At 43.7% G+C, this 17,944-nt stretch overlaps 1 protein-coding gene across 1 annotated transcript in view; it reads right to left on the bottom strand.

Moving 5' to 3' along the window:
- Positions 1 to 17,944, bottom strand: part of ccdc17 (coiled-coil domain containing 17) — a 68,966-nt gene extending 51,022 nt beyond the window's left edge. The window contains exons 1-3 of the mRNA XM_069942365.1: positions 17,875 to 17,944; positions 17,163 to 17,374; positions 13,170 to 13,328 (exon numbers count right to left, since the gene is read on the bottom strand). Coding sequence (XP_069798466.1) covers positions 13,170 to 13,328; positions 17,163 to 17,360 — 357 coding nt within the window. The 5' untranslated portion in view covers positions 17,361 to 17,374; positions 17,875 to 17,944. The remainder of the gene's footprint in view (positions 1 to 13,169; positions 13,329 to 17,162; positions 17,375 to 17,874) is intronic.

Here is a 17,944-nt window from a genome sequence, read left to right as displayed (position 1 = left end):
GGTTGTCTTATGTCATTCAATCAATTTTTAAAAATTGATATATCAAATAAGACCTTCTTCTGCTATCTTTAATTAAGATCTTTGGTGAGGGATCATTTAGGCCCATCTATGGTCCTGTTGGTGTGTTGTGACAATGGAGATTACGCAAGGTAAAGTCAGAAATCTCTCAATTCTGTTTTAGATGCGGTATAGAGACAGGAACCTTTGTACAGTCAACTTGGCTCTGCACCAAGGTGAACCCCTTTTAGGTAGATCTGGGGGATATTTGGGGAAAACAAATCACAGTGGTGGACTTTCCGCAGGACCAAGAGCGTTCCTGCTGGGGAACATCATGAACGCGAGTTTGAGATTGTCCAAATAGCTAATTCAGTTTGTCACCTTGGCTGTGGCCCAGAATTGTATACCAGTTACCTTGAAGTCTGACTCCCAGCAGAGCATCACACATTGGAGCATGGCGATGCAGAGCTGTGTTCCCCTGGAGAAAATCACCTCCAATCTGAGGAGGAGGTATGGCACATACGTTGAAGTGTGGCAACCATACTGGCGGTATGTTGGAATTCAGGTATGATTACACTCCACGCCCCTCAACCTCTTCTTTAAAAGAAACAATGGATTGTTAGTGTGGTGGTACACCACCAGCCTACTGCAGGGGGAAACCTCTGTACCTGCAGAAGTGTAAGGGGACAGGACAACACTTGGCCGGCTGCCAATCAGTCGGCCTGAATGGATCAAGCCCCAACCAGTTGGGTGTCAATCACCCTCCGGGATATAAGCTTGTGCCGGCCTCCCGAGGCCTCAACTGAGTTGCTGCAGCCAAAGCCAGCCTGGCTCTGTGGAGTACAGTGTTTACCTTGTGTGTGTCTGATTCTGTCTAACAGCACACCACAATTTAATCCACAAAATTTTCCCACGGCTGCCATGGAAAAACTCCTGTGCGTAGGGAGCCTCAAGGTCGACCCAAGCCACCCGGAAACCCAGACACACTTCGAGATCTGGCAGAATGCGGTCGAGGCAATCATTGAGGCACATGAGGGCGACATCCTGGACTCCAATTGGAAGAGGTTGGTCCTACTCTGGTCAAAGCTGGGTCCCCGAGCCTTCCAAGTAACCAAAGGCAGCAGCACGTACAAGAGCGCAATGGAAACTCTTGGGAACTTGTACAAGCCCCCCCCATGAATGTGGTCTGCGCAAGGTATCTCTTCAACACCCGAGCCCAGCAACCCGGAGAAACGGCTGGGTCTTAACTGGGACACTTGCGAGAGTTGGCCCGACCGTGTCTGGCTGAACCTGGGGTAGGTCTAGAGGAGGTTGAGAGGCTGACCTGGGATGCCTTCGTCTGAGGGCCATCTGGCAGAAGCTGCTGGAGGACAACATCTATGCCCTAATCAGGACTGTGGAAGTGGTCCAAACCCTGGAAGCAGCAGCCCTGAACCTTGAAGCTTTCAATTCCGGTTTTCCCCAAGCCCCCTCATGGCCCTCTCACACTGCAGCTGCAGCTCCAGGCTGAGCTGGGGAGGAGAACCTCGCTGCAGCAGGTGCCCGGCGCCCCTATAAGTAATGCGGGTCCTGGTGCGGGTCAGATCAACAATTATGCCAAAACTGCCCAGCTAGGAACATGTATTGTCCCTGATGCGGCAAGGAAGGCCACTTTGCAAAAGTGTGCCTCTCTAAACCTGCCGGCAGCTCAACGGCCCTCTATGACCTCCCTACTTCCCCCACAGACCCCTCATGTGCGCATGTCGGACGGCGCCATTGTCCCCGGGGTGACTTCTGTCCTCCCCGACTTCAACCGCGCAACATCCGGCTCCGCAAGCAACCATCGCAGCATGTGCTCTGAGTATCTGCACCAGCCCTCGCTGAGAACTACAGCGACGTCACTTCCGGCTCACGGCGTGAAGTCACGTCCGGCTGACGTAATGACATCACTGCCACCGGCTGTGATAACGTCACTTCCCCGGGCACAGCAGACATAGCTGGGGAAGGAGGCCAGCCACGCAGCGGTTCCCCATGTGCCACCGCCATCTTGGGCCAAGCAGCACCTGACACGAAGGGCCCCCAACGACGTTGAGAATGACGTGGTCAACACGGGGGATGACCAGGCCGCTCTACCGACATTCCCCACACCTCCAGGAGCCAACAGCTGCCGCACCCAACGACCGATGGCAATGTGGTCAACACGGACGATGACCAGGCTGCCCTAACGTTGCTGCCCACGCCTCCAGATAGCGACGACTCTGACTCTGAGATGGTCCTGGCTGCCTCCATGCTGACCTGGGACATTCTCCACAATCTCGTTCGCTCAATGATGGATGTGCGAGTCAACGGGCAGGTTACAAAGTGCTTGTTGGACAGTGGCAGCACCAAAATTTTGTTCACCCAAGTGTGGCCCACTCCCTAAGGTTAAAGATCCACCCCACCACCTGCTCCATCGCCTTCACCACCAATGATAAGACTGTTGGTACCGTCGGGCACTGCTCGGTCGATATAATGGTGGGAGGGGAGACTTAGAGGATTCAGGCTCCTGCGCACCACTCCTCCTGGGCCTGGATTTCCAATGCCACCTGCAGAGTGTCACCCTTGCCTTTGGGGGGCCCCAAACTCCACTCACATTGAACAGCATGCCAACATACAAGCCCCGGCTAACCTGCAGCCTCTCCACACTGCGCATCACCCTACCGGTGCTCTTCCCACATCTTGTGCTAGGCTGCAAGCTGATCGCCGCCAGAAGTAGACGCTATTGTGCTGCAGACAGGGACTTCATCAAGGCAGAGGGGCGGCAACTCCTGGCTTAAGGTGTAATGGAGCCCAGTAACAGCCCTTGGAGAGCCCAAGTTCTGGTGGTCAAAGGGGGAACTAAGCCAAGGATAGTCGTGGATTGCAGCCAGACCATTAATCGGTACACCCAGCTGGATGCCTACACTCCTGCCGAGGATCGCTGACATGGTCAATGAGATTGCCCGCTACCCGGTTTTCTCCATGATTGACCCTGAAGTTGGAGTATCACCAAATCCCTATCCACCTGAAGGACAAGCCCTACACTGCCTTTGAGGTGGACGGGCGCCCGTACCAGTTCCGTCGGGTTCCTTTTGGGGTCACAAACGGGGTCTCCGTCATCCAGCAGGAGATGGATTACATGGTAGACCGGCATAAGATGAAGGAGATGTTTCCATATCTGGAAAACGTCACAATCTGTGGCCATGACCAGCAGGACCACGATGCTAACCTGGAAAAATTCCTCCAGATGGCCGCGGAGCTGAACCTCACTTACAACAAGAAATGTGTGTTCAGCATCACTTGCCTCCTGGGGCCCATGGAGTCGTCGGCCCAGATCTGGAAAGGATGTGCCCATTAATGGAGTTACCTCTCCCCCTCCCCACACTAAAGGCCCTCCGCAGGTACCTGGGTCTGTTCTCTTATTACTCACAGTGGGTCCCTCACTTCTCGGACAAGGTCCGCCCACTGACCCAAGCCACAACTTTTCCCCTCCCACCTGAGGCGCAGGCAACCTTCACCCACATTAGGCAAGACATCGCGGATGTCACGATGCAGGCTGTGGATAAGGACTTCCCCTTCCAGGTGGAGAGCGATGCCTCTGAGGTGGACCTCACTGCTACCCTCAACCAAGGGGGGCACCCTGTTGCAGCCTTTTCCAGGACCCTCCATGGCTCCGAGCTAGGGCACTCCACCATTGAAAAGGAGGCCCAGGCGATTGTGGAAGCAGTCCGCCACTGGCACCACTACCTGGCCAGCAGGAGATTCACGCTCCTTACGGACCAGCGGGCCATGGCATTCATGTTTAACACTTCCCACAAGAGCAAGATAAAGAACGACAAGATCCTGCGCTGGAGAATCGAGCTGGCAACCTACAGCTACGACATCCCGGGAAGTTTAACGACTCCCTCAATGCCCTCTCTCGCACCTACGCGTCTATGCACGATGACAGGTTGCAGGCATTGCATGAACCCCTCTGCCATCCGGGCATCACCCGGTTGTACGATTTCGTTAAGTCTCGAAATCTGCCGTACACCATCAGGGACGTCAGGGACATGACAGAGGCCTGTCGGGTCTGTACGAAGTGTAAACTCCGCTTCTTCCGCCCCCCCCCAGCCCATGTTGTAAAGGTTACTCGGCCTTTCAAGCGTCTCGGCATGGATTTCAAAGGGCCCCTGCCTTCCATGAACCGAAACGTCTACTTCCTCACGGTAGTGGACGAGTACTCACGCTTCCCTTCCACCGTCATCAGGGCCCTGGAGCAGATCTTCATCATGTTTGGCTACCTAGCCTTCATCCACAGCGACTGGGGGTCTAGTTTCATGAGTGATGAGCTGCGCCAGTACCTGATGGCAAGGGGTATCGCAACCAGTCGCATGATAAGCCATAACCCAAGAGGCAACGGGCAAGTGGAACATGAGAATGGGGTGGTCTGGAAGGCAGTCCTTCTGGCTCTCAGGTCAAAAGGATGGGCCATTAAATTCTAGCAGGACGTCCTGCCTGAGGCACTCCATGCCATTCGGTCACTGCTGTGCACGGCTACCAATGAGACCCCTCACGAACATCTGTTCTCATTCCCCAGGTCGGCGAATGGAATGTCACTCCCAGCATGGCTCACGTCCCTGGGACCAGAGCTTCTGCGTAAGCATGCAAGGACACACAAGGCCGAAGACCTGGTGGAGCAGGTGTTCCTCCTTCATGCAAACCATAACTATGCTTACATTAGGTTCAGCAGTGGCAGGGTGGACACCGTCTCAACCAGGGATCTGGCACCAGCAGGAGCACCCACCACACAACACCACCCTCCAACCCAGGACGACGCTGACTGGGCATACACCCCCGTCCCCATGCAGCTGTGGGGCACGCAGGGCCTCCTTGACCACCAGGGGCCCACTTCAGCCAAGAGAACCCGTGCCCCCCCACCCATCCAATATGACCCGCATACGTCGACCCTGGCCCCCATGGTCACCCCTCCACGTGGCATCATACCAGCCATACATACCCCTGCCACCAGCCCACCCCCCCAGCCCACTCTGACCAGTGACCAGGAGTCAGACCTACGACGCTCACAGAGATCCCAGCGACCGCTGAATTGTCTCAACCTGTAAATATTGTGTGTACATATTGGTGTGATTCCTTGTTACTGCCCCCCCCCCACCCGGGACAATTTTAAAGGGGGTGAATGTGGTGGTACCCCACCAGCCTACTGCAGGGGGAAACCTCTGTACCTGCAGAAGTGAAAGGGGACAGGACAACACCTGCCCAGCTACCAATCAGTCAGCCTGAATGGATCAAACCCCTCCTGGTCAGGTGGATATAAGCCTGTGCCGGCTTCCCAAGGCCTCACACAGAGTTGCTGCAGCGACAGCCAGCCTGGCTCTGTGGAAGTCTTTGTGGATTAAAGCCTGTTGTTCAATCTTTACCTTGTGTGTGTCTGATTCTGTCTAACAGCGCACCACAGTAAGTTCACACCAGTCCCAGATTCAAGAAATGACTCTCAGACATGGCCCCAAGTTTTTTTTGTCTCTTTTTTTGTTTTGTTTTTTTTTTTCTGTGTACTTTAGGTTGCCTGGGTATCTTGGCTGATTTTATCTTTGGATTATTTCTGTGGCCTATTTGTAAATATGATTATTCTGTTAGGTTTTGTTTTCTTTTGTAACTAGTATGTGCTTGTTGATTTATCATTTTTTGGGTGGGGAGGGAGGAGGGAAAAAAAGAATGTAAAAGGGGAACAAATGTTTTCTTCTGCTGTTTGAAATGCATACGTCTGTAAAATCAAAATAAAATATTCCAAAAAAAAGAAACTGAGAATATTTAACTCTCCAATGATGGAGAGCAACACATTATCATGTGGTAAAACATAGGATTCTGTTGATACTGTGATTAAGTGAAAAAACACACAAATGCTGGAGAAACTCAGCAAGTCAAACAGTGCCTTTATGTAGCAAAGGTGAAGCCCGAAACGTTGGTGAGGTATCTTTACCTTTGCTATATAAAGGCACTGTTTGACTTGCTGAGTTTCTCCAGCATTTGTGTGTTTTTTCAACAAATTATCATGTGGTTGCATCTACATCCACTTTTCTATATGTGGGCATGTAAACACCCGGTGTCTTCACATTGATAAACACTGCATGTGGTAACCAACTAACCAATGGAATCATTATGTATACCATACCTCTCCTTGCCAGGATCTATATGAGGACAGGTTTTCTTCGACTGACATCCTCAATTTGTGAAACTAAACAGATACAAAAAACCAGTAAAAGTTAACTGCTGTTACAATTGAACCACTGCAGGCATTGCTTAGTCCAAAAAAATGCAAGTCTCATAAGCCTGAAACAGAAAGACAAAAGTACTGTGATGCTCAGATAGGCAGGACCCTGCAGTCAGAATGGGCAAGGAACAAACTTTTTATTACACATGCAAGAATCTGTGATCATGGAATTTGTCAATTATGAATTATCCCCTGCCTCTGGTTGCAAAATACAATGCAAATATTTCCATGGGGCTTCCCAAACCATCAGAGTGAACAGGAATAGCCCATCTGGATTCCATTTGTCAAGATATTTGGGGTGATCTTCAATCTCAGCTCTATTTTCCTGCACCATCATATCCCTGGAATCCTTTAACATCTAAAAATCCATCAATCTCTGTTTGGAAGAAACTCTGTCACTGAGACCCTAACAACTCTCTAGGTTAAAGAATTCCAAACACATTCACCTTCCTTTCGGTGAAGAATTTCTCATCAAATCCAAAACCCTTTATTCTGAAGCCATGAACCTGGTTCTTCAGCTGGGGAATTATCCTCCTTGCAACCAACCATAAGAATCAATGAGATTTTTTATCCTTGAAAACTGAAGAACATAGTCCCTGTCCACTCAATCCCTCATCAAATAGTAAACCTACAATTGTTGGAATCAGTTCATTAGGCCTTTACTCTAAGGCTGGCACATCTTAGGTAAGGCATCAAAACTATTGAAAACAGTGCAGTCTTGAATTGTAAATTGTAGTAAGACATTACTATTCCTATATTCAAATCTTCTTGTAATAAAGCTTTTCACGTCATTTGCCATCCCAATGGGTTTTTGTTCCATTAGTGAGGCAGCAGAAGGGAAATTATAGACCAGTTACCCTAACATTGATGGTGGGAAGTTCTGGAGTTGGCAAGGATGAAGTAGGCCAAAATCAGCGTGGTTTCTTCTCGAGAAAATCTTGCTTGACAAACCCACTGTAATTTTTTGACAAAACCACAAGCAGGCAAGACAAAGGAGACACAGTGGATGCTGTTGTTTAACAAGTTTGCACACGTGAGGCTGCTTAACAAGAGCTCACGGAATTACAGGAAAGATACTGGCATGGGCGTGCATTGGCCGATCAGCAAGAAACAGAGTGGGAATAAAGATAATATATTCTGGTGGCTACTGGATGGGATTGAGGCCACTTCTTTTTATGTTATATGTTCATGATTGCAGATGAGACAAAAAATAGTTGGAGGGGCAGGTTATGATAGAGAGACTGCAGAATGACTTAGATTTGGAGAATGGGCAAAGAAATAACAAATGAAACACCATTAACTGTATTCTGGACTTCCTAATAGAAAGACCAATCTCTTCGGGTTGGCAGCAGGTTGTCGAGCACTGCCATGCTGAGCACTGGTTCACCTGAAGGCTGTGTGCTCAGCCCGCTCCTTTTCACGCTATTGACTCACCACTGCAAGACTGATCCAGCTCCAACAGTGTCATCAAGTTTACAGATGACAAAACAATAGTTGGCCTCATCAGCAACCATAATGACTCGCACTATTAAGAGGTAGAAAATCTCGTGAAATGTTGCGAAAGTAACAACCTAAGTCTCAATGTGGACAAGATGAAGGAGATGATTGTCGACTTCAGGAGGACCAGAAACAACAACCCTCCTCTACACATCAAACACTGTAGTAGAGAGTGGAGAGCACCAGATTCCTTAGAGTCCATTTAAGAAATGTCCTTTCCTGGACACACATCTCTCTTGTCAGGAAGACACAACAATGACAGCACTTCCTAAGAAGACTGAGGCAGGGAAGGCTACTAGCCACCATCCTGTCTACTTTCTACAGGAGTTCTATTGAGAGAGTACTATTGCTATGGAGGACCATAAGAGGGTAGAGAAGATGACTAAGGCCTCCCTCCCCACCACTACCATGGACATGATCTACTGGATTCATTGTCTGAAGAAAGCACGCAAAATTGCTAAGGACCCCTATTACTCTCTATGCACCTTCTTTCAGCTACTCCCATTGGGAAAGAGATACATGAGAATCAGAGCCAGAACCACCAGGCTGAGAAACAGCTTCTTCCCACAGGCAGTGAGACTGCTAAATGATTGATGAACTGCTCTTACAAACCCTCCGAGACTACTATTCATTTAACAAAATGTATCTATTTTTATATACTGTATATATCGTTTGTGTGTGTTAAGTCTGAATGTATGTTTGAATGTTTTTGCACAGAGGACCAGAGAATGTTGATGGGTCAAGTTGTACTTGCAAAATTGGATAATAGTCATGAACTTAAAATACCCAGCAGCAATAGATATTCACCAAGACAAATGGTTACTTAAACAAAAGTTGCTCTTAATTATCTTTAAACATGAAAACAGAATCACACTTTAACATCACCATTGACTTAACTAACCTAACGTAACCCTCTTCTAATTCTAAGCGCTCATGTGTGTAATGTGTGTGTAAGTTCAGAAAAGTTCTTTGGTTCACAGTCCAATCTCACTTCTCATTCGTCCAAGTTCACTGGTTGCAGGCAATACTTATACTGTGCACAGAATTTAACATTTATAAAGTTCACCAGGCTTTGGTGCTTGAAAGGTAAATGGTTACCATTCAGGAAAGCTCTTGTCGGTTTAGAGAGAGATTTGTTGTTCCAGAACATCCACAGCTATTCCTTTTTAATTAGCTACTCCAGTGTCTTGCTAATGAAACCTTCCCCTTCAGGGTTCTCCAGATGATAATCTCTTTCTTTTAAGTCACCACAGAGTGCCTTTTTGTTTCTCTTATTCCAAGTGAAACATTAGGCAGCCAGTCCTCTCCTCTTGCATGAACCACAAGGGCTTTGACCAGGCTGAACAAAGCACTTACAAATCAGTCTTCCAAATGGGGTTTTCCACAAACTTGCCAGCTTGTCCTGTTCCAGTCCCAACTGCTGTTGCTGGCTGTAACACTGTCGAAGTGATCTTTGTCTCTCTCTCTCTCTCTCGGAGAGAGAGAGAGAAAACCTGCTTTTCTCTCTCTGCTTGCAAAGCAACATGACCCTCTTAGAATAGCTCCAGACAGAAGGCAGCTCCAGCAAGCTCTTTCACCTGTTGCCTTTTGTAGACAACAATCCATTATGGTCTCTTGGGCACCCTCCAAAGCTCTTGCAAAAGCCATGGAGCCCAATATTTCAAATAAGATCGGTTTTAAAGTGTTTGTATGTGACCTACTCTAACAAACTTTACCAATTTATCTCCCAAAAACATACCTACATACTCTGTCACAATACAAGATTGGAAAGTGAATGGTTATGCAGCTTGGTAGGAATGAAATGGCCGACTATTATTTGGAGGTGCAAAGTAACTTGAAAGTACTCGTATAGGATATACTAAAGGTTAATCTTTCGGTTGTATCAGTGGTGAAGAGGCTGAATATAATTTTGGCATCCACACCTTGAAGAATAGAAGAACAGGGATGTGATGTTGAGGCATTATTAGGCACTGGTGAGGCCTCACTTGGAATATGGGGTACATTTTGGGCTCCTTATTTAAGAGAAAACGTGCTCATGTTGGAGAGAGTTCAGGGAAGATTCACAAGAATGATTACTGGAATGAAGGGATTAGCATATGAGTAAAGTTTGACGGCTGTTCACCTTGGAGTTCAGAAGAATGAGGAGGGACCTCATAGAAGCATTTTGAATGTTGAAAGACCTGAACAGAGTGGATGTGGCAAAGTTGTTTCCCATGGTAAGGAAGGCTCGGACAGGCAGGCATAACTTCAGGATTGAAGGGTGCCCATTTAAATCAGAGATGCAGAGGAATTTCTTTAGTCAAAGAATGTGAACTTCTGGAATCTTCTACACAGGTGGCTGTAGAGGACAGGTCATTGGATGTATTTAAGGCAGAGATTGATAGGTATCTGAATAGTCAGGGTATCAAAGGTTATGAGGAAAGGCAAGGGTGGGAGCTTTGAGTGGGAGAATGGATCAGCTCATGATGGAATGCTGGAAAGTACTTGATGGACCAAATAGCCTACTCTGCTCTGATACCTTAGTCTTGTGGATCATATGAATCATGGCCTCCTGTTGTTTGTGATTTATATTACTAACTTGAATGAAAAAGTAGGTGGATGTTTTAGTACATTTGCAAATTATACAAAGATTGGTGGAGCTGTGGACAGTGTGAAGGGCTGTCAAAATAAACAACAGGATATAGATCAGTTGCAGGTACGGGCAGATAAATAACAAGTGGTGTTTCATTCAGATGTGTGAGATTTTGCACTTTGGGAGATTAAATGCAAAGAAAAAATATACAGTTAATGGAAGTTAACAGCATTGTTGTGTGGAGAAATCTGGAAGTTCAAGTTCATACATGCAGATAGGGTGTTAAAGAAAGCATACAACATGTTTGCCATAATTGGTCTAGACAATGAGCATAAGAGTAAGAAAGTCATGTTACAGGTGTACAAAAATTGAAATTGTGTGTAATTCTGATCATCCTATTACAAGGTAGAGGCTTGAGAAAGGGCACAGGGGAGATTTACCATTTTGCTGCCTGAATTAGAGAGCATGAAGTATGACAAATATGAGGATGGATGTTATAAAGTAGACCAGCAGCAATAGAAATTCACCAAGACAATGGGATCTTCAAAACAATAATTTTATTAATAATATATAATTTTAACTCTAAACTGCATGTATGTGAGAGAGGGAGAGGAGAGAGAGAGAGAACCCAAACCATTACAGTTCAGGCATAATTCTGAAGAGATTATTTTAAAGTTCAATTTCAGAAATCTTTTGTGTTGAAACTTGAGTGTTTAAAATTGCCATTTAAAAGTTATCAAACTCATGATTTCTTTGCAGATCGGTTTTCAGAGAATTTTTTTTGTAAGAATGATTTTCCATTAATCCCCTTCTCTTGCATGGAGGTTTCAGAATCTGTGTTTCACATAATGATTTCACAAACCCAGGCAAGGGTTAAAAGAAGGGACCATTTCAAATGGACACGGTAGAACTGCCCTCTTTTGACAAAGAGATAGGGAAGCAGCTTTTATTCATTGCCACTGATTTTGTGCATCTCCCGTGATAAGGACTACAACAGGACCTTCTCCTAAGAAGGTCTCCATAATTTTGACTTCAGATGAAACTGGTGCAATATTAAAGATGTCTCCTTGATCACATGACATCTCAGCTGATTTTGTTTGAAGTTCCTCTCTTCCAAAAGTTGATGAGAAAATGCTTCCAGGTTGTCTGCTCCGCTAACCAACCACTCTTGTGTACACAGTTATTTCTCTGAGTAAACGGCATTGTTTTCAGTTTCAATGGACAATCATTTCAGTTTTATGGCTGAATACACAGCTTCAACCAAACAATGGATTAGCAGACAATTCATCTTTCAAAATCATTTCTGTATGTGTCTATGTGTATCCCTGTACACCCACTAAGCTTTTTCTAAGAAAGATATACAATTTTCCTAAAGATTAATAATAGCACAATTCCATCACAGGATAAACTTGTATTTTTTTCCTCTCAAGTGTCAGATGCTGATAGGAGACTTGATAGAAGTTCATAAAATTAGGTGCAGAGAAAGGATGTTCTGTATTGGTCAAAGTCATTTTCTCAGCAGGGTAAAAAGGTCAACTCCTGGAAAACAAGCAATTAAAAGTGAGGGGATTTGGGGAGGTTTAAAACAGTTATGCAGGGCTTTTTAAATAGAAATACAATGTGTTGGCCAGGTGGAATGGCCTGTCAGCGTAGTGGTGGAAGCAGATGAAAGAGTAGAATTTAAGTCTTCCAAATTTTGCTCAACTTCAGTCTTTTAAGTCATTGATGGTGTATTAATTACAATACAATAAAAAATATACATAAAAATAATTTACAGGTTTCTTGGATTCTTCAACAGTTTTACTCCCTGTGGGAAGAAGCTGTTTCAAGTCTGGCATTCCATGTTTTTACGCTCCTGTATATCTTCCTTGAACGTTGTGTCTCAAAGATACTGTTGGCTGGATGTTAAGGGTCTTCATTGATTCTCTCAGCCCTCTTTAAGCTTCACTCCCTGTACATATCATTGATAGAGGAAAGGGACACCCCAGATATATTCTCACCATCTTTAACCAACTTCTGCGCTGACCTCCAATCCAATGCTTTGCAGCTACCATACTACACAATGATGCAGACAGCCAGAACATTCTCTATTGCATTCCTGTAGAACATTGTTAGGATATCTTGCCCTCCTTCCTAACTAATGAGATGTTGTTTATGGGTAGAGGATAGATCGTCCTTTAAATGAACACCAAAGCACTTTGTGCTCCCCACTCTCTCAATGATGGAGCCATGGATAAGTAGTGGGGAGTGATCCTTCATCCTCCTGAAGTCCATAGGCATCTCCTTTCTCTTGTTCACATTGAGACTTGGGTTGTTGCTCTTGCAAGTCTTTCAACCTCCTCTCTGTTAGCCGACTCATCTTCATTGTCAATGAGACCAACTACCATTGTGTCATCCAAAAACTTGATTGGAGCTGAACCTAGCGTGAACCATAGCAGGGGGAGCACACAGCCCTGAGGTGTGCTAGTGCTCAGTGCGATGGGCTTGAAGTTTTGCTGTCATACTGGACAGACTTTAGTCTTACAATCAGGAAGTCCAGGATCCATATGCAGGGAGGGGTGTTGGGTTCCAGCAAGGAACATTGATCCTCCAACCTTTGAGCTGAAGTCAATGAACAGCTATGACCAACAGTTTAGACTATCAACCCCACCTTTGCCTCCAAAAATCCCATAAACCTCTCCCAGGCTACCTGACAATCTCTTTCTCTCAAAAGAATGCAAGCCAGCCTGTCAAAAATCACTCTTCATAACTTGTTATCCATTCAAAGCAACAGTAGATGGCACATCATTATTTTCCAGTAATTAATACCAGTCATTCACATGCTCTTGGCCTTACCTCATCATTTAATCTTCTGAAAGCGTGACTGTCAGACAAACTGACTTTGGGTTGGTGAGCCTGCAAGAGATTCAATTCCCTCTCACTGACTGAATTGATACAAAGATGATCAACTTCCTCTTGTTGGACTGGATGCAGTTTGTTCTGGTTTTCCTTTTGCTGGATATGTTGTGTTCGTATTGGTGGTAGAGGGAATAAAGAGAATTAATTATTCTTTCATGATCAGTGTTGACAATTAATTGGAATAAATGTACCACCACACTGTAATAGTACAAGTAATCTGTGGAAAAGTTTCTTGAAACATCACAGCTTTTTAAGCCAGATAAAATGTGATTTAATGAAAAGGCAGGAATTTCCCTCATTTAGGGAATCTATTCTGAGCATGACTATAAGATCCTTAAAACAATTATATACATCATTTAAGTTGCATGGTGGATTCTTTAAATTTAGGACACACTTTGAATTCTTGCAAGTAACTTTTAACCAGTTGCTCTCTTCCATTACATAAATCAACAATGCATTAAAAGACGAATGAGGAAGGGTAAAAAGGAGGAGTGGATGGTTGGGATAGGAGTGGGCCATGAGTGGGAGAGGTAAGACAGCATGAGAGGGTGGGAATAGAGAGGATTTTCTGCTTTAGGTGAGAATGAAAAGAGAATCCAAAGTTGTTTGCTGTATCAATTTAAAATCTTCCTACCTTCAGACCTTGAATCACCAGCATTAATTGACAAGCAACATTTTTACTTAGAATGGGGAGAACCTTGGAAAACTTAAGACACAGGAGGCCACTCCACCCATCACATCTGCATCAGTTGCCAAAGAGCTACCCGGCTTCATCCTAACATCCATTTGGTCTGTGACTGTGTGGCTCGCTACTTTAAAAAAATTATTCAGAGGATGCAAGCTTTGTAGGCCAAGCCAGCATTTAATTGGCCATTCTAAATTGCCCTTGTTAAGGGAATGATGAACTGTAGCCCCAAATAGTTCTGAAAGTGTGGACATATTAGCAATATTGTTTGAAAGGGAGTTCCAGTTATTTTGACCCAGCTACAGTGATGAAACAGCAATACACTTCCACGTCGGGATTACGAGTAGCTTGAAGAGTTATGTTTGATGTGGGGTATTCCTATGCTTTTATTGACATTGTACTTGTAGCTGGAGGAGTTTGTGGGTTCATAAGTTGCAGGAGTGTTGTTAAGTTGCTGCAGTGCATCCTGCAGATCAGTGGTTTCAAACCTTTTCTTTCCATTCACATACCACTAAGTAATCCCAATGTCATATGTACTGTGATTAGTAAGGGATTATTTAAGGTGGTATGTGAGTGAAAAGAAAAGGTTTGAAAAGCACCGTTTTAATCGTACCTAATGGACTCGTTATGTGCACGGTTTCATAACTCCAAAGGAAATGGGCCAATGACAATTTTTCTCAAACAAAATATTTCAGTAACAATTGGGTCTAGAGCAGTGATTCTCAACTTTCCCTTCCCACCCACACACCACCTTAATGAATCCCTTACTAAGTTATGGCATTGGAATTGGAAAGAGAAAGGTTGAAAACCCTTGTAGATGGTATTAAATGCTATTATTGTACATCAGTGGTGGAGTGAGTGAATGAATGTGGATTCCTCTCAAGTGTATCCTACATGATGTCAAGGTTCTTGTTTATGAAGCTGCATTCATCCACTCCAAGTATACATTCATGTTTTAAAAGTGCTTCTTCCAAAGGGAGTTCTTGGCCCCTTCACCAACTGGCTGAAGGAAGTTTTCCTCTGATCTCCCCTAATGACTTAAGTCTCTGCCATTTTATTTGCTGAGGCAAATACCTTCTTACTAAGTTTGTCTGACCCCACACAATTTCATGTAGCGATCAAGTCTCCCATCCAACAGCCTCTGCTTGAAAGAGAACAAACCTAGTTTTTGCAATCTTTCCTAAGATCATTAAATAGTATTCCAGGCAGAATCTTCCCAAATCAGTTCTGAGCTTTCTCTACAATGTGGTCAGAGCTATTATATACTACTCAAAGTTGCAGCTAGTTTTGAGAAGTTTCATGTTCTTCTCCCTTTCTCATTATATTCCATGCCTCATCTAATAAAGGTTATCATCTCATCTGCCTTTTCAGTTATCTGAGGACTCTCCCACTGAAGGATCAACACTGACATCCATGCTAAAGTTTCTCTACATCACTGCTCCACTGCCATTTATTGTGTAATCCGTGATTTCATGGAAGTGCATACTTCAGAACTATGGATGAAACTTATTTTGCCCACCTGATAAGATTAGTTCTATCTTGCTGCAGAGTTGAGCTTTCCTCTTTATTGAATGCAGACAATTTCTATATCATCAAGAAATGTCTTTATTGCACTCCATTTATTAAAGAATTCAGTCACATTATAAGTGACATGAAAATAGAGGCATGTATTGATATATTTATAAAAAGAAAGATGGGAGGAGGAGCACAGGAAAAATAAACATCAACAGGATCTGGTTGGGGTTAAATGGCTTGTTTCGATGTTGCATTTCCTCAGTAAACCAATGTCAATTTTGCACTTCACTGGGGTTCATTTAAAATAAAGAGTGAAAATTCGTGCTAAAACTTGGACCACATTTAATTTTTAAAATATTTTTAATTTAGACAAACAGCATGGTTGCAAGCCATTTTGGGCCATAAGTTGGTGCTGCTCAATTTATACCCAATTAACCTGCTCTCCCAGTACATTTTGAATGAGAGAAGGAAACCAGAGCCATTAGGGAAAACCCATGCAGACACAGGGAGAACATACAAATTCCTTACAGACAGCGTGGGATTCGAACCTTGGTCCCGATCATTGGTACTGTCAAGGCACTCTGCTAACCGCTACGATAGTTGTGCGCCCCAAATTCTGACTTTTACTTTAAATCACCTTATTGGCTGTCTTCTGAAAAATCCAGATTAATAATCACAATACTTCCTTCAAGATAATGTTCCCTGAAAACATTTATTTTTTGGTCGAAATATTTAAAGGGCAGTGAAGAGTTAAAATAAAAGTTACAAGCATATTCTGCAAGCAGTCTGTGTAGATATTGTTTACATTCTTTGAATGTATCCAGAAAAACATCTTCTTAGCCAAGGTCTCTCTCTCTCTCTCTCTCTCTCTCTGCGTGTTTAAGATAAATGGTTAGTTTTTGAATTTCCTTTGTCTGCGAAGATGGATGGACTTGGAATGGTCTGAAAACTTTTATTGACCATTTTAAGCATCGTTTAATTGTATAACCAAGTTTTTTTAAAAAAACAGCTTGTAATAATGTAGTAACTGATAAGGCTTAAAAAACTGTGGAAAACGCAACTCAAGTTTAGACTGGATTTGTTTGAATGAGTCATCTACAACAACGACATTCTAATCTCTCCAAGCGACGATAAAGGAAGATAGTCATGACTGCAAGTTAAGTCCTTCAAAAAACCCATGACTTTCAAAACATGGGTACCAACTTTGAAAGGACTTCAGAAGAAAACCCAGGATTGGGATGATTGGTCTTTATATTCCTCACTATATTATGTTATCTGTTCTTTGGCAAATTTATATTTGTAGCTGTTAGTCCAGAAAGTACATCCTATTCTTCTGGAGATGCATGTCAATTGAATTGAATGGATAGAGTGAAATTTCCTTAAATGCAGACAAAATGACGAGTTTGGTTATTAAGTGTGAAAAATCTTTAAATGGAACAAAGATATGCCCACAAATACAGAACTGTGAAAGACAGAATAATTTCATCGACAGTGTGTTGCATAATGTGCCTTATTTAATTCAAGTCAAAAAAGGAAACACGTGGAAAAGAGACAAGAGTTACACAACAAGAGGGAAGTGCAAGGCAGAATGCCAAATTAAATGAGAAGTCATGGCTACCAGATTTATGGAAGGATTAAGGAATGCAAAACACTTTAAAAATCATTTGAAAAGAGTTGTATGTAAAGCTGCCAAAAAGAATGCATAAACAAGAGAACTACATTTGCCTTACCATGTGATCTGGTTCATTTTTTCTGCTATTTCCATTTCCATTATTTTTGAGCAGGCAATTTTTTGGGTTTTCATTTAATAGGGAGGGATCACCAACATAATTGCCAATACAGAATTTGTCCTTGTGCTTTTCTAATAGTCCTAAGGATCTGAAGTTCATGTTACAGCTGTGGCAATGGAAATTCCCCGAATCCATCATTCTGAAATTCAAATCTGAGAAGCCCAAATAATGGTTACTTTATTTAAGACAAAAGCTTGGTAGGATTCAAACTCACAAACCTGCAAAATCAGGTTGTTTTCAAACTTTTATCAAAAACACTATTCTACCAATATGTACAATTCAAAGGTTTTACTTTGTCCACAACATATAACTACCTGACTGTCATTTTCAATTAACAGCCTTCTCATTTACTTCAAGTAATCTGAAAATGTAAATATGCAGTGTGGCTTCTTATTCCCATATAAAAAAGCCAAAATAATTAACTGCATCAACACCAGTGTAACAATTCACAATAGAAATAGTTTGAAATTGAAATAGAAGGCAATAGAAACAATGTGCCATTTTAAATCATTTGTAAAGTATATTCTTCCGATATCAACAAAAACCCTGAAAAACATTCTGGAAATCTCAAGCAAAATGCACAGAACACTTTTTCGAAATAAAATTGCAAACTCAGTTCCAATCCACTCCACCACATTAAAAGCCAACAAACCTGTCACTCCAGTATTTTGAGGCAGCTTTTCTGATTTCTTCTAAAATATCTCCATTGAGATGGAGTGCTT

This window comes from Narcine bancroftii, chromosome 5 (genome assembly GCF_036971445.1).
Source record: "Narcine bancroftii isolate sNarBan1 chromosome 5, sNarBan1.hap1, whole genome shotgun sequence".
In the NCBI taxonomy this organism is placed as follows: domain Eukaryota; kingdom Metazoa; phylum Chordata; class Chondrichthyes; order Torpediniformes; family Narcinidae; genus Narcine; species Narcine bancroftii.
Note: the sequence above shows the minus strand (reverse complement) of the source record. Positions and strands in the feature narration are given on the sequence as shown.